This window comes from Furipterus horrens, unplaced genomic scaffold, assembly GCF_987537825.1.
Source record: "Furipterus horrens unplaced genomic scaffold, mFurHor1.1.pri manual_scaffold_12, whole genome shotgun sequence".
NCBI classification, from domain to species: Eukaryota; Metazoa; Chordata; class Mammalia; order Chiroptera; family Furipteridae; genus Furipterus; species Furipterus horrens.
In genome coordinates, this window is record NW_028327182.1 from 77,284,797 (window position 1) to 77,308,294 (window position 23,498).

The 23,498-nt window shown below is 44.2% G+C and overlaps 1 protein-coding gene across 6 annotated transcripts in view; it reads right to left on the bottom strand.

The window, feature by feature from the left end:
- Positions 1-23,498, bottom strand: part of TACC1 (transforming acidic coiled-coil containing protein 1) — a 79,833-nt gene that overhangs the window by 42,422 nt on the left and 13,913 nt on the right. For 4 of the 6 annotated variants that reach the window (XM_090258956.1, XM_090258954.1, XM_090258959.1 and 1 more), the window contains exons 1-2: positions 9,611-10,144; positions 8,554-8,669 (exon numbers count right to left, since the gene is read on the bottom strand). In XM_090258956.1, the coding sequence (XP_090115082.1) occupies positions 8,554-8,669; positions 9,611-9,771 (277 nt within the window). In that variant the 5' untranslated portion in view covers positions 9,772-10,144. Of the gene's footprint in view, positions 1-8,553; positions 8,670-9,610; positions 10,145-23,498 lie in introns of those variants that run through there. The other 2 variants (XM_090258957.1, XM_090258955.1) reach the window with 1 other exon arrangement.

Consider the following 23,498-nt stretch of genomic DNA (forward strand, 5'->3'; position numbering starts at 1 on the left):
AGACCTATGAAAGCTATGTGAGATAATAAATGTTTATTGTTTTAAGCTGCTAGTAGGTTTTGGAGTAACCTGTCATGCAGTCATAGAGAACTCATTTGCGTCTCTTAGAAATACCTCTTCCTACCCCAATATAGATGCACGGACCCAGGAGTCTGTACACCTCTCCCCGCACCTGCCCCTCCTCACCCACATATGACTCACAGGAGGAAAGGGAAGCAAAATCTATTACTCACTGTGTCCATTTCCCCTTTACTTCTCATTGATGAGCTGAAGCTAAGCATGAAGGACACAAAATGTTTCTAATCCACAGCACTGCTTACCCGGTGAGACTTTTCCTTCTATCTAAATTGTGCTGTAAACCTCCAAATGTCTTCTCTCCAAAATTCCTAAAACACATTTTATACTTCATATAATATATATGCCAAGTTAGCACATGTGGAAGATGTATCCCTGCTGAATTTTTTTTTAACTATCATTTAAAAGGATACTTAAGAGGATGCCTTCCCCCATCACACTGTCCTGGGAACACTTTACGTGTCTTTATTTCCTGTTATAAGTCTTCTGTTCAGTCAGTGACGAGAGAGAGAGAGAGAGAGAGAGAGAGAGAGAGAGAGAGAGAGGGAGATGCACACATTCCCTGGGGAGAGAAGCTATATAATAAGAGTGCTGGATCCATGACCTTAAAAGCTGAATTTAAGACCCCACTCTACTACCAGCAGTAAAGGCTCTGGCCTCTCCCTATCTGTAGAATGGAAATTACATGTGTCCTGTCTTACAGCTTCGTTAAGAAAATAAAATTAGACGCTATTAAAGAAAAACTACTTGTTTACAATACATCCAATAAACACAGCTGAAACAGAAGGTTAGCGGTCCGCTAGGCGGAAGTTCTTACAGTGGGAAAGCTAGAGATCAATAATTTGTTGTTATATTTCCAGCAATGGCATAGGGAAGAGTGTACCTGGAGAGTATCTGTATCTGCCAAAGAGAACTGTCAAATTAAATGTTTTATTTAGGACTTAATGAAATACTCCATTTGGTTACTATTCCCTGGAGTTTGGCCATCATCAATCTAACCCCTGGGGATCCAATCATGTTTGTGTGAACCCAAAATCAGGTTCATATACATGCAAAGTTGAGGGTGAGATCCTGCATTTACAAGCAGCAATTCCTTTCTAGGCCCAACTTTAACCATCACTGGACAATTCAGCAACCCTCAGTTATCAAGTCCCCACTGACACAGCTGTTTTGAGTGGATAACCATGATCTTCCCATCACTCATCTGAGGTTAGGAGGCTGTGACAAATGGTTACCTCCCGGGTTTCCTCTGAACAGTATTACTGGTCACTTGAAAGAGACACTACGTCTATTCTTTAATTGAAACGCTTAAATGGCTTTAGACCACATCCATTTTTTTAGGTAGGGTATTAAGTAGTAACAGCACAATTTTAGATGGATTGCCCCTTCCCCACCACCAGACAGACACAGACAGAAAAGACCTCCACCATCAGAAACTGTTACAGTAAGCTATATTGCTTTATTTGACTCTCAGGGAAGCCCAAAACTGGGGAGTGCAAGTCTGAAATGAGTTTAATCATTATACTATTTTGTAAAAAGGTCTTAAATTTACTATCATCTTAAAATAAAAATACTGCTTTGACAGTTACTAAAATCTTTACTTTCGGCATATTGGCTTTGCCCTGCCTGAGGTTTTTTTAAAATTATTTTTATTCCAACACTGATTCTGCACTCTCTGAGGTCTTGGCTAAAAACACTATACTTTTTCCCCAGACGTTCACTTTAGGTGCAGCACCATACAGAAGCAGAAGTGCTCCCTACGGCTCATTTACACTGCGATTAATAGAACAACAAAGAAACATGGCTCTCATTCCATGTACTAACTAGTGGGAATCTCCAAGTTGAGAGTTAAAAACATGATATGGAGGGGGAAGGTGGGAGGGAATGGAATTGTATCATGCTGCTGAAATTTTCAAGCCTTAAACATCTTATACAATAATACAAAACAATATAATATAAAAATTTAAGCTGTGAAAGAATGAATCATGTACAAAAATGAAAAATAAAATAAAAGCAGTAGCCTAGATGTTGTAGAAGGAGCCAACACGGGTTGAACTGTTGAACTAGGTTCATGTTAAAAGTCCTTATTAGTCCCCTTATTTCTAGGAAATTCTAATAAATCAATCCCTGTGATAGGGACAGGGAGAGGATGTTAAACTAAATTCCTAGGAGAATCACTGGAACACTTTCGATGTATCCCTAATGAAAAATGTTTGCATAGCATTTAATTATATATTCACCCCAAACCCTTAGAATCAAAAATCTAAGGCTTAGATTTTAACAAGATCTCCTTCTCTGTCTTACATATGTAGTCTAAAATGTTCCAATAAATATACCATACCAACCATACACTATATACCAACATCCAAACATCCAAAGTTACATTAAAAACACTTATTGGGCAAAAGTTAAAAGTTTATGTTTGTACTTACAGTAAATGGTTCCAAAATTCTCTCCATTCTTTCCTGATTTCCTTTCGTGACAACTCCTCAGGTCTTTAGTCAATTGAGAAGCAAATACACTGACAGACCAATTACCTAATTTCCATTTGGCAAAACAAACGGCACATGCCCGTCCACACCAGTCTCTCTCTAAAGCCTCACCTGACTATAGGGGTCCACGCTAATGGCACCCAGTGCCCACAGTTCACTTGTTAATGAATCAGGTATCGTCTCGGTGCTTCTTTAAAGTCATCATCCTAAATTACTTAAACTTTATATTTTTTACCGATATTGCTGTATCTAAGCCGGCAAACTTTCCTGTTAGTCTTTTCTGGCCCTTTGGTCTCCGTTGCAAGTACATGCTCACCCTTGCTATTGCAGTGTGAAAGCAGCCTAAATGAGTAAGTGTGGCTGCATCCCAACAAAACTTTATTTATGGGCCCTAACATTTGAATTTCATAATTTTCACACATCAAAAAATATTTTTTTCAAAATGTTTTTTAAATGTAAGAATAATTCTTAGCTCTTGGGCAGAAAAATAACAGGCAATAGCAGGTGGCAGGCCAGATTTGGTCTTTGAACCGGAGTTGGCTGATTCCAGGTCTAGACTACCAAAATTTGGTCAACGAACAGCTCCACATTCCCCACAAGGCCTCCGGCAGTAAATATCTGTGGATTGATCCTGTTCATCTCTTTCCTTTCATTCTGAAAGACCATAGTATGTCTTTGAAATAGCTAGGCACTTACTTAACACATCAAACAGGGTAGGTTTAACTAGTTGTTTCAAGGGCGCATCAGAGCTTCAGCACAGATTAAGATTCTCTTTCTCAAAGAAGAGGAACAATCTGTAAATACAGGTGGATGTATATGGAGGAGGTCTCAGACGGCAGAGGACAGCCAATGAAGCTTTTACAATCTAAAGAAAACACTGGACAAAATCAGTCCATAGCATCAACTGTTCTCTCAAAAAGGGAGGAACTTCAGATTGTACCTCTTTCAAAAGTCCTTTCCTAGGTGACGTCTCCTCAGTGTTACACCTCTCAGAAGGCAAAGTATAGTAACAGCAGCAGCTTAAACACCCTTTGTTGGGGAAGGCAGACCGAGAGCAAACACAGAACTGCCAGCACAAACATTATAGTCATCACTCAGGAAGTTTGAAGAAACCTCTTGGGCTATAGTTTTATTTTTCCAGTTAGTCTGAAACTGGCTTCTATTTGTGGCTAAAACAATAACAAAAGAGCCCTGGCTGGGTAACTAAGTTGGTTAGTGCCATCCCAATATGCCAAGGTTGCAAAAATCAGTGGAACAAAAATCAATGTTTCTTTCTTTCTCTCAAATTAACTTAAAAAAAAAAAAAAACAACAACCCACAGCCTCATCCAATGTTAATTCTGAGAATGGCATACAACTCCATCTTAAGAAGAGTTACTATATGCCCTGGCTGGTGTGACTCAGTGGATTGAGTCCCAGCCTGTGAACTGAAGGGTTACCAGTTTGATTCCTGGTTGGTGCACATGTCGGGGTTGCAGGCCAGGTCCCTAGTTGAGGGTGTGCAAGAGGCAGCCAGTCAATGTTTCTCTCACACATCAATGTTTCCCTCCAAAAATAAATAAATAAAATCTTTTTTAAAAAGTTATTATAGTTCTGATACTGTAAGTCCCTAAAAAATTTCCAGTAAAGAGAAAATTAACTTCAAAATAGATGTAGATGTTTCTGAGTTCAAAGAGTTAAATGGAGGTTGGGGTGGGGGTCGTGGGTATGGTATATGGGATATAGCCCACACATTTGAGGGCCATTATATACCAGAAAGCCAAGATCTTTTCCACGTTAGCACCAGGTCCTGACTGGGTAATTATTAAATCATCCCTCCAAAAGATACAGGCTTATACACTCTAAACCTGGTGTCCCACCATGTCCTAGAAACACAAAGATATGAAAGACTAACTTGATCAGGAGCCAAATAAGCAACAATTGGGGAAGAAAGAGAACCATCCAGGCCCAGAAATTAGACTTCAATTTGAAATGACTCTCTGGGAATTTTTGCCCACTGGTATCTTCCCTGGTCAGAGCTATGCTTTGGTTGTATTTTTATATTTACTGTGTATGTTCGACAAAGCCAGCAAAAGGACTCTGGCCTAGCTCTAGATGTTGGGTAGAAGGAGCCCTAGAAGGCAGGATACTACCAGGCCAGAGAACAATTACCCTAAATTGAGAGATTTCATAATGTGTAGTCGTTGTTTCCCAGACTCTAAGCCCCACCCAACCGTGCACCATACACAGGGTCTGCAATCCAGAACTACTACTTCAGTTTTCCTGGTCCATGAAGGAAAACTTGCAGAGAGTGAAAGAGAGAGTGTTAAGTTACCAAAACTTGTAAAAATTAGTCAGTGGCACAGGAAGGACCAAACAATTGGGTCTCTATGGCTCTGCGGGCCGGGCTTGGGCCATGCAGGCCACTATTCAATTAGTAAAGAATTTCTCAGGATGAATCAGACTACCAGCTGATAGAATGGTGAGGAAGGGGCCGCCCAAGCTGAGGGCTATTCAAAGAGGCTTTCAAATACCAACTTAACAAGTCTTGGGAGCTTTATTTAAATTTGATGGGAAGACTACAAAATAGTTCTTTCATGCTTTTATATCTCCCTTCTGACCTGCCAATCTTGAGAGAAGAAAAGGGAAGCTATGAAGAACAAGTGGCATCTTCAGGCAGTGAGAGTTCTACAAATAAAAAGCAAAGTGCACACACAAGTTCTCCAGTACACAGACTTGCCTGTTCCCATGCGGTCTCTGCCTAAAACAATGGTAGCAGCAGCTGGGACCAGTGGAGGGTATTCTCAATTCTCTCAGCAGGGGAAGCACAGCATGAAGCTCACGGTTCATAGAAAAACCAAATCACAAAAAGCTGGTATTTCACCCATAATTCAGCTCCGCCCTCCATGGTGTCTACCACAGAGAACTTGACTTTCCTAGGCAACCTGTGAGAAAGTAACTAAGCAATAACATACAATAACCATTGGGAGACAAAAATAATAATAATAAGATAAAAAATTTAGGTAGGCCGACTGAGAGCTGGCTCTGTCTGCCACTGTAGGGTGACAGTGGCAGACAATGGAATAGAGAAAGATGGTAAAAAGGACATCCATCCGAGCGTCCCTGCTCCGGACAGCAAAAGGCAACCTTTAAAGAAGGAAGTCAAAGCACAATCCCTCTGTGCTCAAAGCTCTCAGTTGTGCGTTAAACTGGGTTCCCTCAAAAAGATGCACTGAAGCCCTAACTCCCAGTATTTGCTAATAGTATCTTTACAGGGGTAATGAACTTAAGATGAGGTCATACTGGATTAGTATAGTCCCCAAGCCCAATGAGTGGTGTCCTTGAAAGAATGCCGAGAGAAGACACAGACAAGTAGGGAGAAGATGGCCATGTAAAGAAGGAGGCAGAGACTGGAGTTATGTTGTCACAAGCCAAGGAACACCAAGAACTGCTGGCAATGATGCCAGAAGCTAGAGGAGATAAGGAAGAATTCTTCCCTGGAAACTGTGGAGACAGTGTGGCCCTGCTGACACCTTGATATCAGACTTCTAGCCTTCAGAACTGTGAGAGAACACATTTCTGTTGTTTAAGCCACCCAGTTTGTGGCACTTTGTCAAGGCAGCCCCAGGAAGCTAACACGTCCTCCAAATGGCTCCCTATCTCACTCAGAAAGAAAATCGCGGCATTGTTAAAATTTGATCCAGACAACCCCATAGTTGGCTTATGTCAGCAACTACTGCTCCCTGCCTAGTCACTCCACTCCAGCCACACTGGCCCCTTCACAGGTCCTCAAACATACTGCCACACTGCTACCCTCCCACCACAGGGCTCACTCTGTCACAGGCTGGTGCTGTTTCAGACCTTTGCAGATGCCATTCCCTCTGCTAGAAGGGGTCTGTCCCCAGGCATCTGCAAGGCTGTTCCCACAATCTTTCTTCAACTGTCCTTATCACTAAGCTTCTCCCTACATACCCTTCAGGATTTCCTACCCCTACCCCATAAACCCTATTCCTCCTTCCCCTGCTTCATTTTTCTCCATCATGTTACAGAAACAGGGGAGTCCAAAAATCCCCAGAGTTTGCGGCTGGGGATGGGGAGAAGGAAGCAGCTTTCAGAATGCCTCCACATGCCTGAGGCTGATGGCCGGTGTCTTTCATTATGTAAATTGCTTTAATGCATCCAAAGCCTCAGGCAGATGGGAGGAGTCTTGAACCAGGGGATGGTATGGAGAAAGCACACAGAGCCTACGTAAGGTTCTGTGAATGGTCAGAACTGTTTGCAACGCCCATTGCGTCACAGGACGCAGTCAGGGATATATAGGCAGCTGCGGACATTTTAGCTCTCTCTCGCTCTTGGGCTCTCGCTCTCCCTCTCTCTTTCACGCTCATGCACTGGCTCTCGCGCTCTCGCGCTCTCTCTCTCTCTTGCTCGTGTGCTCCCTCCACGTGGCTTGATGAAGGGGCCTTCTCCATGTGGCTTGGAGAAGGGGTCTCCAGGCTGCTTTAAGAGGCTCTCGCCATGCAGTTTTGAGGAGAGGAGATCCACGTGGTTTGCAGGAAGAAGGCAGTTTACAAGGAGGCTGAGAATCCAGGCGGTTCTGCATTGAGAGCTGGAGGGCGCCACAGCACAGAAAGGACCTCCCCAATCAGATTGAATGATTGGCAGCTGCTGGTAAAGCTGAACTGTGTTTGGAAAGTAGGGAAAGGGTTTCTCTGACTTTCCTAAAACTAGCCTGGTTTGGTAGTGGGGAGGCAAGGATATGTTTGTGGGTGTTTTAAAGAGCATAAGACTTAACAGAAATCTGCAAATAACTAAATCCATATAACAACAGAAATCCGCAAATAACTAAATCTATATAACTGTTAAACAATTCTTTTTCTTTTCACCAAACTCTGGTATTGAGAGTTATAATTTTGGCGGCAGGCAATCGGGCCCCTAACTAAAGAGCCCGTGGGTTTGTTTTCAATTGGAGCAGCCCAGGGGTTCTGTAACAATTATACGTGAGAAGCTGATGTGTATACTTCACTTAACCTTTAAAAGGCCCATCACTGCCCTGACTGGTGTGACTCAGCTGGTTGGAGCATCGTCCTGTAAACCTAAAGGTCACTGGTTCGATTCCCAGTCAGGGCACATCCCTGGGTTGCGGGTTCCGTCCCAGGTCAGGGCGCATAGGAGAGGCAACCGATCGATGTTTCTCACATTGATGTTTCTCTCCCTTTCTCCTTCCCTTCCCCTCTCTCTAGAAATAAATAAATAAAATCTTTAAAAAAATAAAAGTAAATAAATAAATGGTCTATTGCCCCCTGTAATGTTAGATGGGTTAGAGCAGGACTTTCCACTGCTGAATCACAGTGCCCTCTATTGAATAAACAAAATCTATCAGGACAGGTGAAATTTTACTCAAAACTGGCTGTGACAAAAAAGATTTCTACTAATTAAGTGGAACAGCAAAAGCCTCTACAGAGGAAGGACAGGCTCAAGGCTGGGCTCAGAGGGGCTAGCAGAGAGCCTCTGCACCAGGTTTCCTTAGGTACACTGAGGGGGTCACCACCATTCCTGTGTGGAAGAGCAATTTCAAAACAGTGTCTTAAGATTCCTCCTTATCTAAAAAACATCAGCACATACCTATAATTTTTGTCTCCAGCCACACCCCTGTAGAAGGCTACTTAGCCTGAGAAATTTGTGAAGCCAAATCTAAACATACCTGCAGCACTGCATTCCTACACAAATCTTTGTTTTTTAGGGGCTGAAGAGAAGGGCCCAGCAGGAAGGTTTGATAATGATAATCTCATACTGTAAATGTGCAAACTACTTGGGGAAGAAAGCCTCTGACACCAGAATCCTAAAAAACAAACACTTCAAATAAACCAGGAGCTTTCAAACAGCTTTTTCCCAATAAGGAGATCATCTAAATCTTTTTGAATGGTTCAAAGTTAACTCTTTCCCTTCCCTAATTTATGTTTTCAAGTTTAAAACATAAGAAGCAGAAAACGAAAGTCTTGCCTTACCTTGGGTTTGGGCCCCAGGTCCTGCTAATCCTAGAGCTGAATCACAGGATTCCTGGAGAGGTGATCTGATGGGTGTTTCAACTTCAGGGGTCTCAAAATTACCTTCAGAATCCGAGCTGCCAAGGGGGAAAAATGAGGAATTACCACTTTCAACGGTATTTCTGACACCCTTTATTATCCATAAATCCAAACCGGCTCAAGTCCGGAATTTTTGCCCAACTTGACAACCCCCTGGTCCTCAGCATGCCTTGGCCGGTGGGTGATGCTGCGGGTTTTCCAGCAGGGCCCTCCTTGGGCTGCGGCCAGGCATCCTGTCTCCCCAAAATCACCATCCTCCCGAGCTTTGCTCCAGCACCACCTCTTTTGATGTCATCCTTCTCTCCGACACCCAGAAGAAAGCTCTTTTCAACAGACTCCTTTTCTCACAAGAGCCCTTTCCCAGAGCCTTAAAAATTAAGCCTAGCCCCTCCCCCTACAAAATTAAGCCAATTCTCGCCATGATGCTTTTTTCTCCGGCAGGCCTCTACCTGTTTTAACTCACTGGGCCGTGGCTGAGCCCGCTGTCACCTGCCTTCCGCAATCACATGGGTGACAGCTCAGCAGAGACCACCATTTCTCACCAGCTGCCAGGGGCCTGTCATCACGCGACCTTCTCTACCAAGTCGGCATTTTTGGGACACAGTTGGAGCGACTGCTTCCCCACACGGAAGGCCCCAAGTTCCACCCGGTGTGATCAATGACACTGCGGGGGTGGGGAGGGGGACGGGAGATCGAAGCTTAGAGAAAGTGGCTGCGGCAGACCGGGATGCGGACCAACTGCAGAATCTCGGTTAGGTTCGGAAAGCTCATATTGGAACGGGAGAAAGAACACACGCGGGAGGCAGAACATCCTTAACTTTCGAATGCACAGCGGACAGGCAGGGACGCAGCATCGCCAGGAATATGGTTACGCGGTGGGCGACCACACACACGCACACAGAAAGAGCCGCGGGTGGGTGGGTGGATGGATGGATAGATGGCAGCACGTTCGCATCTCGGCGGGGATGCGTGTACTTGCCTGAAACTCAAGGATTTGGTCTCGGCTTGCGAGTCCTCCTCCTCGGGGTCGCCCTCGGGCCCTCCGGCCTCGTCCTCTCCGGCGCCCCCGCCGCGCACCGCGGACCACGTCCATTTCGCCCACTGCACGGGGGACAGGATCTGCCAAGGGCTGAACGCCATGAGCGCGGATCCTCCGGCTCCAGCTCCTAAGAGTACGGGAAGGGGGAGAGCCTTTTTTCCCTTTCAAAATGGAGGGAACCGGTGACAGGCGCCTGTTCGCGTCTCCAGCGGAGGCGCGGATGTGGTTAAACGAGCGCCGTCGGGGGCAGGGGTGAAAGCGCTTCCTCTCCGCAGGCAGGCAGCGCCGCTTCCTCCTAGCCCTCCTGCCCAGATGGGGTGGCTGCGGCGCCACCCCGCGCCCGGCGACTCCCGCCGGGAAGATGCCTCTGTGGGGGCCTCCTCAGGGTCGCGGCGCCCGATAGCTCGAAGACTCAGGAGTTTGGGATCCCAGGTCCCGGTTCCCTGCCGGCTCGGCGCGCATCAGCTGCGGCGGGAGCCGCGCCCCAGGAGCCGCCCCCTCGGACCGTACTATTCGCGCGCGCGGGCGGGGGCAGCCGCGGTGGCGGGACTTTGATGTCTGCAGCGCGCCCGCCAGATCCCCCCGCCGTCGCGCCACGCTGGTCGCGCCTGGACTGTGGGCAGGGGGTTTCCCTGCCGCGACGCGGGCGGCGAGCAGAGGACCCGAGCGCCTCTACTCCGTGAGCGTCTGGAGTGGGGAAGGTCCATTTATCTGGGTCCGTGTGTGCTGGACTTTCTGCCACTCCCGTTTTATTGATTTGTTTGTTTATTTATTTATTTATTCTTTTTAACTTCCCTTCATTTGTGTACTCCTGGGGGTACATTCCCACTTTACTGAAACGACGGTCCTATTCATTTTTATACTTTCATCTTGCCACGGTGACTTAATGGCGTTGGTGATGTTGGATCGTACAGAAGTTAAGCCCTGATATTGACAGCGTGGAAGATTTCAGCCTGATCACCTTCAACCCCATCACCCCTAGGATTCGGATAATCTGTCAGCCACGCTGCTACTGGAGCCAAGGACTGGAAACTTAGATGCTTTGTTCCTCGCAAACCGCGCTCGTGGACGCTTTGTGGCCAGGTCTCGGGCAAAAGGTGCTAAGTTACCCTGTGAAATTATAGCCTGATCGGTTTCCCATCCTCCTTTCTGAGGCTTTCTTTTCATAACTTCCAAGTCTTTGATTTCTGACTTCGTTTGCTGCTTCTGAAGTATGCCAACCGGCCTGGTGAAGGCAGCTTTCAAAATAAAAACCTTCTTAATGCTTGAAGACAGTTCTCCGAAGATTTCTTTATTTTCCATTCCGGGAAATCACAATGCTGCCTCAAACACCAGGCTTAATGATCTTGTCTGGCTGGATTTGGCGTTTCTTGCACTCTTATAATTTCCCAGGGTTATGGTTGCAGGTTCCCGCAGAGAGAGCAGCTCCAGAATTTAGGAACAAGTCATTGGCACATATGTTGCTGATAAATCATGGCTGTTTTACATATTCAGTAATAACAAAAGCAAAAATAACGCAAGATAAGACATGGCCAGTTGCCTCACCATAACAGAAGGGCGGGGTTTGCCTAAAGTCTAGATGAAAGGGTTGAGGGGGTGTCAGGATGGTTATAGAATTCATCCAGCTCCTTCCCATTGATAAACACAATTGTCGTGAGTGTTCTGGAGACTGCAAAGATGTGAAGTAAGCAGGAGTCATTTTTTTTAAGTTCACATGAATATACCACAACACTATTCAACTGTATTTTTAGTTTTATGGGTCACCACATAAACCTTCAGATTATAAGGTCCCCCAGGTTCCTGTATTTAACAAAAGTGTTTTGTTGCCTGGAAATAATATTAGTCCATGTAAATCAGTAACTGGCATGTACTAGGTCCTGTTTATTCTTCCTCCTGAATAGTTCTGAAGTCTTTTCATTTCTCTGCATCCCTTTTCCCACAGTTTCACGTGAATGTCTCCCAACCGGTTCTACCTCAGGTTTTTCTCACCTGGAGTCACCCTGCCTGGCTTATCTGTGACGTGTACTCTAGTCTTGCTGTTCCTGCCCCCCAAATTCCCAGCCTTTTGTATTCCTAGCCATAATCAGTAGAGAATTGATGCTGAACTTATAATATGTCCAAGAATCATCTGGGGGCGCGTCTTTAAAAACACAAATTCAAATTGTCAGCAGGATCTGAAATCTAATTTTACCAAGTGTCCCGGGGAATTTTTTCACAGGATAAATTTAGGAAACAATGACTAGCTTGAAACAATCGCTTCCTCCTGAACCATCTTCCTTTTGCCTGCAGTTTTGCACATTCCTTGCCCCTGCCCCCACCTTAAGCTCTCTGACCTTGACTGTCTGAACTTCCTTCATCACCCAGCTCAGGAAAAGCAGGCTAATTTTTCCATCCTTTCTATCATCTCTACACACCAAACATCCAGAAAAGACTTACTGTGGCCCTTGGCTTTGAAGGGGTGCATTATTAATAGTTATATCAGGACAATAAGCATACACCAGGACATCCTAGGATGTAAGGTCATCTGCACTTAGCATACTATATATTATGTATTTGTTTACTTATCTGTCCCACTTTTGGACCATAAACTTTAAATGGCAGGGACCACATTGTTAGGGATACAGAAGCAAGCCAGGGACTCTCAAACCAGGAGGAGATAATTAACAGATGAATCATGGAAAAGGAGTGAGGAAATGACATTCCGAAGCTCCTCACACATATCTCTGGGATCAAAAGAAGGAAGGTTGTCATCACCAAACACAGAGAAATGGGAAGATGTAGCTAGATAACTTTGCAAATAACTTGGAGACAGATCTATAACTAAATTACCCTTAGTCAATCACACCCTGAGTTAAGCAGTTAATCATGTTAGATTGTGAACATGGATTAACCAGTAATGGAGAAACTGGAGAAGGAGAGGGGCAGAGGAGCTAATCGTGTTAGGGAGGGGAAGCTAATCGCATTAGTATAAAACCAGTTTTCTTTGTCTACTTCGCATGCACATGCTCCTGGCTGGCAGTGGGCCCGACTCTGCAGACTCATGAATAAATGCCTCACTTTGCTGCTCAAGTCCTGTGTCCTGGTGATTTATTGTGAGCATTTCTCACAACATCATATTTATGATTCATTTTTGTTTCCCCAGAAATTAGGACAGGGCTACACATTCAGCAGATGTTTCATAAATATGCAGAAAAGGAATATTCTAGTTTACAAATAGACCTTACACTTTTGGCTAAGGTGACATAAATTCCTAAAGCCTGACTCTTCCTGAAGAAATCAAATTTTTGAACCAGCATAGAATGGAATGTGGGATGGGCAAAATAAAACCCAACTACACAGCAATTTCTTGAAACTGGAGAAGCAAATACTCAGTACCTGAAAAATCACTCCTCTCAGCTCTTGGACTTAAGGAGAACAGCAATAAAGTAAGTAACTACTCAATAGTTTGAATTGATTTATTGTCTAGAAATACAAAAAATGAGGCTGATATATGAATTTCCCTGTAATTCTGGGAAAGAATGGGCAATGTTTAAGAATAGATATCCAAACCAAGGTAAATAATTATTTTGCTGCTACATCCTCAACTTCTTGGAGCAAAACGTCTACAAATACATGACCAAATAACCAAATGAAACACATCTGGGGAAGTGACCATAAACACAGAAAGGGCGCCATCTGTTCTCTTCTTTTCTCTGCTTCTTGCCCTTCACAGAAGTTCTGGATCAATACACCATGAAAATCTAAAATTGTAATTCCCTTGAAACACACCACAATGGTGGCCAGGCCAGGCACACACTTTGCCGCTAAATTGATGCTCCAGAGAGAGCAGTGAAATGGGTCTTTTTGATTAATAAAGTAACATAAAACATATGAGTAAACCAACTCAAACAGCCAAACAACTATCCATTTAGTAGCATAGCTACTGTGAGAATTCCAGTGGAAACGTGGCAGGAGGTGAGGGGCAGAAGCAGGGTGGGGCCTAACTGCAAAGGATCCTGTACACCTGTTAAGGAGTTTGAACTTGACCCTGTAGTGGGGGAGCAAATACAAGCACCTGCCTTTATAATGTAAGGGAATGACAAGGCCTGGGTGGTAGCTCTGCTACCTGGAAAACACTGCTTTGGCTAAGCGGCAGCCCTACCCAGCTCCTGGTGCCAAGCATTGCCATCTAACAATTTTCCAAGAGAAACCAAAATTCTGGGTTTTGTAAAAATCTTCCAATCTTTAACCTTCTCACTAATTTGTTTTAAACCTTGTGGCTGCCAACGTGGTACAAGACAAACAAAAGCCATTACCCGTGCACTGGAGTGACCCACGGAGCCTGGATAGACAGAGTGCAGTCATCAGGCTTTGAGAACGTAAGTCATGTTCCCCTTTAGAAAGATCATTCTGCCCTGGCCAGGTGGCTCAGTTAGTTAGAGCATTGCCTGGAGACTCCAGGGTTGTGGGTTCGATCCCTGGTCAGGGCACATCCAAGAATCAACCAATGAATGGAACAGATTGATGTTTCTCCCTCTCTCTCCTTTCCTCTCCCTCTCTCTCCTTTCCTCTCCCTCTCTCTAAAATCAATGAATAAAACTTTTAGAAATAAAATAAAATAGGAAGTTCATTCTGGCAACAACCTGGGAGCTGTAAAACTGTTATTTTCCCTGCTCCAAACTGCCTAGAGAAGGGGACAGCTTCTCCCCAGGGGGTAAAAGAAGCAGAACTGGAATGAGAGTCCTCATCTTTCACTCCACTTGTTCACTAAGTATCAGTGCTGTAAGCAAGCCAAGCACAAAATAGAAGGAAAAGAAAACCTACTGCTAAGAAAGTGGATTTTCTGACAGCTAGTGAAATGAGAAGGCATCTGTGAGGTGATGTGGAGGGAGTGGAGGAGGCAGGGAGGGAGGATAGGGTCAGGATGGCACTACGGAATTACAGAGATAAAATAACCAGCGAGAAACCAGAAAGGTCAGGCAGACAGACAAACCAGTCAACTCATCCATATTTTCTAACAATTTAAGAATTTGATGAGCAAAAGATATATCTGCTTCAGATTGACGGTGTAACCAGTGGCTGGAGAACCTTGAAGGGCTTAGGAAAAGCACTGGCCCATACAAACTGCCAAAGGCAACGAGGTTGAGGTGCCTCAGTGGAACCTCAACGGACCATCTCCCACTTCCCCACCCTGCTTTTTGAAAGCCAGCTGTTCACTGGGTGAAGTTTCCAAAACATGGTGGGGAACTCCCTGCCTGTGGTTACTCCATCAACCAGATCACTGCATGTCTTCTCCCCACTCACCAATAAACTCTTAGCTTTTTTTCTCTTGAATTTTTAAATGAAGGTCGCAAAGGTGTAATGATTATAGTACTGTACCTTGTATCAATAAAGTTTCATCTGATCCTTATAATCATTCTCTCATTCAGTGGGGCAGGCTTTCTCATTCTCAAGTTGCTGATCAAGTAACAGAACCAGAGAAGGCAACCACGTGCCAGAAGTCACACAGCTAATGAACACCACACTGAGTCCAGAACCCTTGTCTCCTACCCCTCAATGCCCTCTGCACTGTATCAGACTGAAAGAAAGCAGAATGCCTTCACAGCTACCCCGGTGCTAGTGATTCCACCAGTTAGACATTCCTTGCAAATTGTTGCTGCTGCTAAAGTCCTGGCTTCCGGCTTATCTGGCACTGGCTGCAAAATCACAACTAGGAATACCTCCCTCCCTCAGTAAAAATCAGCCATTGTCAATAGGAGGCCTGCTGTTCGACCTACCTCAGTCTAACCAGGCAAGAACATGCTGATATCTGTACAAGACAGTGTTACCAATAACGGTATCTGACAATATTCAACTATGTTAACGTTACGGTCTTAACCTTGCAAGATCTGATGTTATCTTTTGCCTGGAGGCCACAATAACCTATAGAACCTTCCCTCCACTACCAAAACACATGCATATCAGGGAATTTGTACTACACATTTGCACTGAAAATTATATCATAAAGGGAACCAACCTCCTTTCTAATTTTTAAAAGAGAAAAGCCAGGTTTGTGTTCATAGCTAATTAATACTCTTTCAGAGCTCCGGGAAGAGTGAAAGGGACCAGATTGCATCCATTAAAGACTTGGCTGAGCTCCCCACAGGGGGCCTGCTCAAAAGCCCTTGTCCAGGTTTTGTTCTGCTGAACAACTCTGGTCAGGTCCACCCTCTGATCTATTTTGTTCTGTATCAGAAAGTAAAGTTTGACTTCCCCAGAAAGTATGCCATTCAACCTACGTCACAGTGAGACCTATAACAGAACTGCCACATAGCAGTTATACTGTGTCAGCTTTCAAAAAAGTGGGAGGGGGGAACCCATATATTTTATGATGTTTACACTACTCTGGTGGTGTCTAGAGCCACTTTATGAGGTTCTTTCTATTGCCATGAAATATGACGTTATGTTTATTGACTTTATAAGAAAGTTCACGTTAGTCCTCTACCCTGGAGTGCAAGAATATTAGAGAAACAGTAGTTGAGTACAAAAATACAAACAGAATTAGGTCAGTCTGTTCATTCTACGGGAGGAAAACAACCCCAACATTATTCCTCATTCTTCCCACCAACTACCGCAAATCCAGAGCTGAAAAGAAGCAAACCAAAAATAAAGCCACAAGATCCACCTAAAGCAGTGAACTCTTTAAATTTAGAAGTATCTTCTGTTCCAGTAGATATGAGTTTGGTTTTTCCTGCCAGACAACTTACAGTTACAGAGCCTGTTAAACAGGTGTGTCGTCTTGTAAACTGTTACTGATTTAGCACATTTTGTTTTTTTCTGTTGAACTTACATTCCTTTTCAGCAGATTAGGCAATAAGAAAAGGCCTCCTTTATATGTAAAGCCTCACAAAGAACCCTTTCTAAGTTGCTTATGAATTTCAGCTCCTAACAATGAATATCACTTCAAATTGGAGAAATCTACTTCATTTACCTGGGGTACGGGGAAGTGCACTCTAAGGCTGGAGTTAAAGAGGTTGATGGAATTTAGGAATTTGAAATAGAGTAACATTCCTTCTCCCACAGCCATTTTATTCCCTCTCCTCTACCCTCCCTCCACTATAAAATAAACCTCCCAAACAATGTATCTGGAAGACTAGAACCACATTGATGGCATGGCCCAGATTTCCTGAGATCATCCTGATATCCAATATTCTACCCACTCTCCTTATAAATATATGTCCCATTTTCAATTTGGGAAACATTGTCATCAAGAAGTTAGAAGGTAACAGATTGAGAAGGCACTTGGAAAGGGTAGCAGAGATTCTCTGGTGGGAGGCTGTGAGGGGAAGTGTCCACCAGAAGAAAGAATAAAAGCACAATAAGATTTCCAAAATAATTGGGACACCCACTCTGGCTAAATCCTTATTCTGGGGATTTGGGGGCATTTCATGACAGTAACCCGTGTATTTGTGATGGATAACTTCCTGTGTTTCTAAGAGAGAAAAAGATGGGAAACCAGGAAGCAAACTCCATGACATGAGACCCTCCGTTGCTTGCAGCTTTTATCTGTGTAGAGGAACCATTGCTTTGTTCTGAAACTACTTGTGTGTGAAAATTAAAGGGAAATATGTCCTTTTACTTCTCTGTTATATTACGAAGTGGGGAAAAGGGAAACCTGTTTTTTTTTTTTTTTGTATCTGTTTTAAAACTCCAAATATTAACATATCATTTTATTCACTAATGAATATAAACTAAACAACTAGTTGAATAAATGGAAAGACATCACAATGTCCCAAGTTAGTAAAACTAAATATTGTAAAGGTGGAAAGACTGCACCACTAATTTATAGGTCTAATGCAATTTTCATTCAAAATTCTTTGGTGATTTTTCTTAGGATTTGTCGATATTTTTTTTTAAAAAGAGTTAAGATGGAGATTAGGTTTACAAAAATAGGCATATCTTTGTTCTGTAAAACAGAACAGAAAGTCTAAGAAAAACCTCATATGAGATAGGAGTTTATTATGTAATTAAAAAATGTTACAGGCTGAATAAAGTGGCTGGGTTCGTGAAGAAAGGGGTGGTCTGTGAGCTTCACTTTAAAACTGGTTTCTCTTTTCTGTCCTAATGGCTTGGACAGAAAGGGCACAGAGGTCTGATGGGGGGAAACCTAAAATATTCCCCTCAGCCCAAACTAAGTATAGTGGGCAAAAGGGCTTTGGACAGGTATGACATGCCTTGTACACCTTCCTCCAAAGAAGCCCTTTTTTTTCCCCTAATGTGGGGCATTGAAAAATTAATACCTGCCTTTTATCATCTAGTGGTTATGGATTGAATGATGCCTTTTAACTCTGTTGCCAAATATGTTGCCCCCAGAATACAACAAGGATGCCAGCCTGTTAAGCCAAGCACGCCATTGTCTGGGGACAGCCAACTGACCTGGAGTCTGCAAGATCCTTCCCCATGTGGGAAGGCCACCCTCCCCCCCACACCCCCACTCTTATTAGGGATTTCTGGAACCAAGGGTAGGTAGGACGACGACCATGCCCAGCTTGAAGCAGCTAGAGGAGCATGAGACCTTCGCCCATTGTCCTTTATAAGATTATAAAGGGTCTTAAGTCTGAGAGGGAGGGATTGTTAAATAAATAAATAAATAAATAAATAAAAATTTAAAAAAAAGAATAATATAGGAAAAGGTTGTATGCATGACCCATGGCATGGACTGGGGGGGGGGGATTGCTGGGGGAAGGAGGGTTCTGGGAAGAGGGGAGCAAAGGGGAAAAAATTGGAACTATTGTAACAATATAATCAATAAAATATACTTAAAAAATGTTACAGTGGGAACGGAAGGATTATTTAATAAATTGTTGGAGAATAACCGGTGGTGTGAATGAAAAGGGGGCTATGTAATACACCTGACAAGCTCAGGGGGCCACATGACAGGTCTGTTAAGCCCAGTGATAGAGAGTCACCACACAGGCTGGATGATCCCAAATTCCTAACTAGGCAGGTCATAGTGGGTAGTCATATCCTAGGCCTCCAGCTTCCTTAGCAAAGGTCAGTCTTTACCTAAGTGAACCCTGTCCCTTCTTCCTATGCATCTAAGGTACCATACCTTTGAAAGAATAATTGTCTTTTCCAGACCCCTGGGAAGCACAACTGCTGGCACCAGAGCATAGGACCACCAGAGCACAGGACCACCAGAGCACAAGACCACCGGAGCACAGGACCACCGGAGCACAGGGCCACCGGAGCACAGGACCACCGGATCACAGGGCCACCGGAGCACAGGACCACCGGAGCACAGGACCACCGGAGCACAGGGCCACCGGAGCACAGGACCACCAGAGCACAGGGCCACCGGAGCACAGGACCACCGGAGCACAGGGCCACCGGAGCACAGGACCACCGGAGCACAGGACCACCAGATCACAGGGCCACTGGAGCACAGGATCACCGGAGCACAGGACCACCAGATCACAGGACCACCGGAGCACAGGACCACCAGAGCACAAGACCACCAGAGCACAGGGCCACCGGAGCAGAAGACCACCAGAGCGGAAGACCATGAAACTCCTTACCTTGTTGCCTGTGTGCCTCCTCTACGGACTATAAATGTCAACTGCTGTACCCACCAATGCCAAAACAAATATATATGTTTCTCTATTTTGCTTTTTATCCAGCCCTGGAAATTCCCCCTTCCTTTCTCCCACTCCCCTTAATCTACCACCAGTGGGTTTCTTGTAATCTGCATGAAGAGAACCGCAGAATTGCCACTCTCCAGAGCATTTTCTCAATCTGCTGAGATCTTGCTTCCACGCCTGTCCTCAAAATTCTGGCTCCGATGAAGTCTTATAAACATTTGCTATATATTTGAACATTCTTTTGTCATCAACAGTTAGCAATCAGAAGAAACGATCAAGTTAAAATAAACCCTCACCTCAGAGCATATACTAAGATAAATTCCAGATGGATTAGATGGTTAAATAATAAAAATCAGACCATGGGAAGAAAATAATCTAGGAGCAACAGAATCTGTCAAATCTCTGTTGGAAGGATAACTGTCCAAACTTCGAAGTAATTAGTGAAATCAGACCCAAAATAAAGACTGCAGGTTTGGCTACATGAGAAAAATAAAGTTTCTAAACGCTTGCCTTCAAATTAAAGGGCAAATCAGCAGGCTGTGAGAAATAGTAGCAACCAAAAGCTAAGATTGTTATACCCTAAGACAGCAATTTTCAATCTTCTTCATCACATGGCATATATAAAGTAATTACTAAAATACTGTGGCACACCAAAAAATGTTTGTTTGTTTGTTTGTTTTTGTCAATCTGACAAAATAATAGGTATACTTTTGATTCATTCACACCCGACAGCTATTGTTGTGGTCAGCTGTTGTCATGTTTTTGACAACCCAAGGGAGAAGAGGTCAGCGCCCCTGACTAAAGAGTCAGGTATTGCACGTTTTGAAAACTTGCAGCACACCGGTTGCAAATCGCTGCCCTAAGGAACTCAGGAAAACTAGTAAGATCATCCAAACCCCAACAGAGAAGTGAGTAATTGTAAATGCTCACTCTGCAGCGGACACTATGCAAGCGCTTGACATTTAACGCCCAACCTCTAGCCCCATAGTCTCATGAGGAAAGAATTATTTCGGACTGGTCAAGTTGGCTCCATTTTCAACTTCCAGAGCAGGGGCTCCTGATCTGGGTTTAGCCAGGAGGGCTATCAGAAGATCCTAACCTTCTTGAAGTTATATGCAAAATTATGTGTGTGCATATTTGCATCCATCTCTCCACCTCCTCTTCCCCACATACAGTCAAAATCCACTCCAGGAATAAGGCTTTAGGCTGATAAAAGATTAATGTTCTAATGTGAAAGTGGGACAAGCAGAAGATCCTTTTTCTAACAGTTACAAGGACGTTCTAACCAAAGAGATTCTACTCAGAAAAGCCAGACCTGCCAGAAATGCATACAAGCAGCAGCAAGCATGGATGTCCTGCAGTGGGTGGAAAGGGAAGAAATGCCCAGTGGGCAGCCGGAGAATCTAATCGAAGTGACCTGCTGGTGACTAAAGTGTGACACCTATATTACTCAGAGGCATTTGCCTAGAGAGCCATAAAAATGGGAGCTCTCTTTAAGAGAAACATAAAAGGACCTCATGGACACAGTGAGCGGGCCCCTCTGGAGACCTAGGAGGGGGCCTATGCGAGTGAAGGGTCCTGAAATTTAAGCTTCGTTAACTTCACAGTAAATTCAGCCTGGCCCAGAGGGCATGAGAGAACCCTCCATCCATCTCAGGAGGGGTGTAGCCAGCGTTAAGTTGGTAAGTAAAAATATTGATATTCTGTGAGGAGTCACACTGACCTCTTCTATCTTCCTAGAGGAAATGAAATATTTTAACCATTGGGAGTGTGTTAAAATGGTCAAAAGAGATCTCCTATGTGAATTGTGACACATAACTCATAGCTTTATTCCTTTTCTACCAGTGAATACACATAGCACACATACTTTAAGATAAAAAAGAAAAACTATATTACTTCTTTAGCATTGTATGCCTTCTGCACCCTTATCCTTCAAATTTTCACAAGACCACCATGGTAGAGTCTCCCTGCCACATCCATTGATTTCCTATTTCTTCTGAGGAAAGAACCCCTGAGTTTTTGCTGGACACAGGGCCACCCAGCCAGACGCCACATTTCCCAGTGAGAGCCCTCCTCTGCAGCTAGGTGTGGCCTTGTGGCTCAGTTCTGACCTGGGAATGTGAGTCAGTGGTAGATGCAATCTGGGGGCGATGTCTTTAAAAAGAAAATTGCTTGTCTTGTACGTTCCTTCCCCATCCCAGGATGGGGGTGAGCCAGCTTCTGTTGTGTGAACGAGGATGAAGGGGAACAGAATATGCCACCCCAAAATGTGCCTTTGGCGTGAGAATTATTTTGAACTAAAGTCAGTCAAGACCCAGCAGCCTCAAGGAAAACGTTTACCTCTTCCTTAATCTTTTTCAAAGCACTTTTACATTTGGAATAAAGTTATTTATATTTTTCTGTGTATTGTCTTTCCCGTCTAGACGCGTTCTCTCTAAAATTTGCCTACTTTGTTCTGTCTGATCAATAATATCTGGTAACTAAATGAACAGACAAACCCCCCAATTCCTCCTCTTTTTAACTTGGGTAGATAAATAGATAAAATGGATAAGAGACAGATGCTTTTAAACAAACGGGATTTAAATATATATATTGTCCTCTGGTACAGGTGGGGACCTATTCCCTACTTCTCCTGTTTCCACTATCCACTATAAGCTCTGCTTCCCAGGGGAGGACCTGGGGAACCAGGATGTGCAGCCAAGACCCTTCCTGACCCTTCCAAGCCCAAGTGTTCTCACTGCCTTCTCTTAGTGGCATAACAAGCCTTTGTGTGTTTACATAATTCACATCATTTGCTCCCCATGGAGGGATATGTAGGAGGTTCATTGTTCCTTATTCTAAAAAACTGTGAGGAACTACACTATACATGTATCTTTTCACCCATGCAAGATTCTTAGAGCTAAACCTCTAGGAGTGGGGTCGTAGTGTCCAAACAAACTCATTTTATATTTGGATACATAGAGCCAAACCACCCTGCAGGAAGGTTGTACATATTTACATTTTTAAATGACAGTGTATGAGACAGCTTTTCCCTACACTTTCATCAACACTGAGTTTAGTCAGTCTTCTAAAACTTTAGCAAACAGGTTGAAATGATATGTCATTGTTGGTTTTATTTGAGCACATTTGATTAATAATAAAGTCTGAACATCTTGTAACGCATTTATTGAAACACCAGCTGACTTCCTTCCTTCCCTCCCTCCCTTCCTTTTATTCTTTCTGGGAAGTGGAGTGTATAAGCCCTTTGCCTTAAATCCCTAGTACTAAATGTGTGGTCCCTGGGCCATCAGTATTGGCATCACATGGGAATTAGAAATGCAAATTCTTGAGTCCTACCCCAGACCTATTGAATCAGAAACTGGGGGTGGCCCAGCCATCCGTGTGCCTTCCAGGTGACGCCGAGGCGGGAAGGATGTTCAAGTGCCTTAAATCATCGTCTCCTCCATTACACTGTTGCCGGAGGAAACAGGTCCTTGTGAGATGAATTTCAGGGACACTGGCTACGCTAACAACACTATAGACCCTCACTCTCTATATAAGAACCGCGTCTCTGATGTCCAAAGTAGAGACAAAAAGTTTTTTGAGGAACGTCAAGTTCAATCTTTCCCCCTCAAAACAGTATTTATGGACTGAATACCATTTGCTATTTGCTTTCATCCGAAATATTCTGAATTACCTCAACAAGACTCCATAGCATCACTAAGGACCTTGACTCACAGCAGCCAAATTGTCACTCTAAGAGGTGTTTTCTTATTCTTGTCTGTCTGACATCATTCCTCCTTCTCTGAGCAAAGATTCATATTTTCTTTGAGGAGCTACCCCCTCCTACTCTCAGGGCCTGTGGTTTGGGTGTCATGGCTCCTGATACAGGGGTGGCAAAGTGACTCAGACCTAACTGGACAGTCCGTCCATTCCACCAGTGCTTCCCCCGCTCCACCCCCATCCCTCCTACCCGACACCACTTGGTTCAGCACAGGGCACATGGCCCAGGCCCATTCAATGTATGTTTCCTGGGAACCTCACTCAACTTTTTCACCACTACCCCCTCCCCATTTTGCGTATCAAATCTGGGGCTCTTCGGCAGGATTCTAAAGAAAATCCAGCAGCCTCAGGGAGAGAGACAGGTGAAAAGCTGCCCACAAGAGCCACCTGCAGGAGAAATGGCCTCTGCTGCGGAAACTGGTAACTGCAGTGTATCCAGCAGCCTTCCCAAGGTCAGGCAGAGTCCA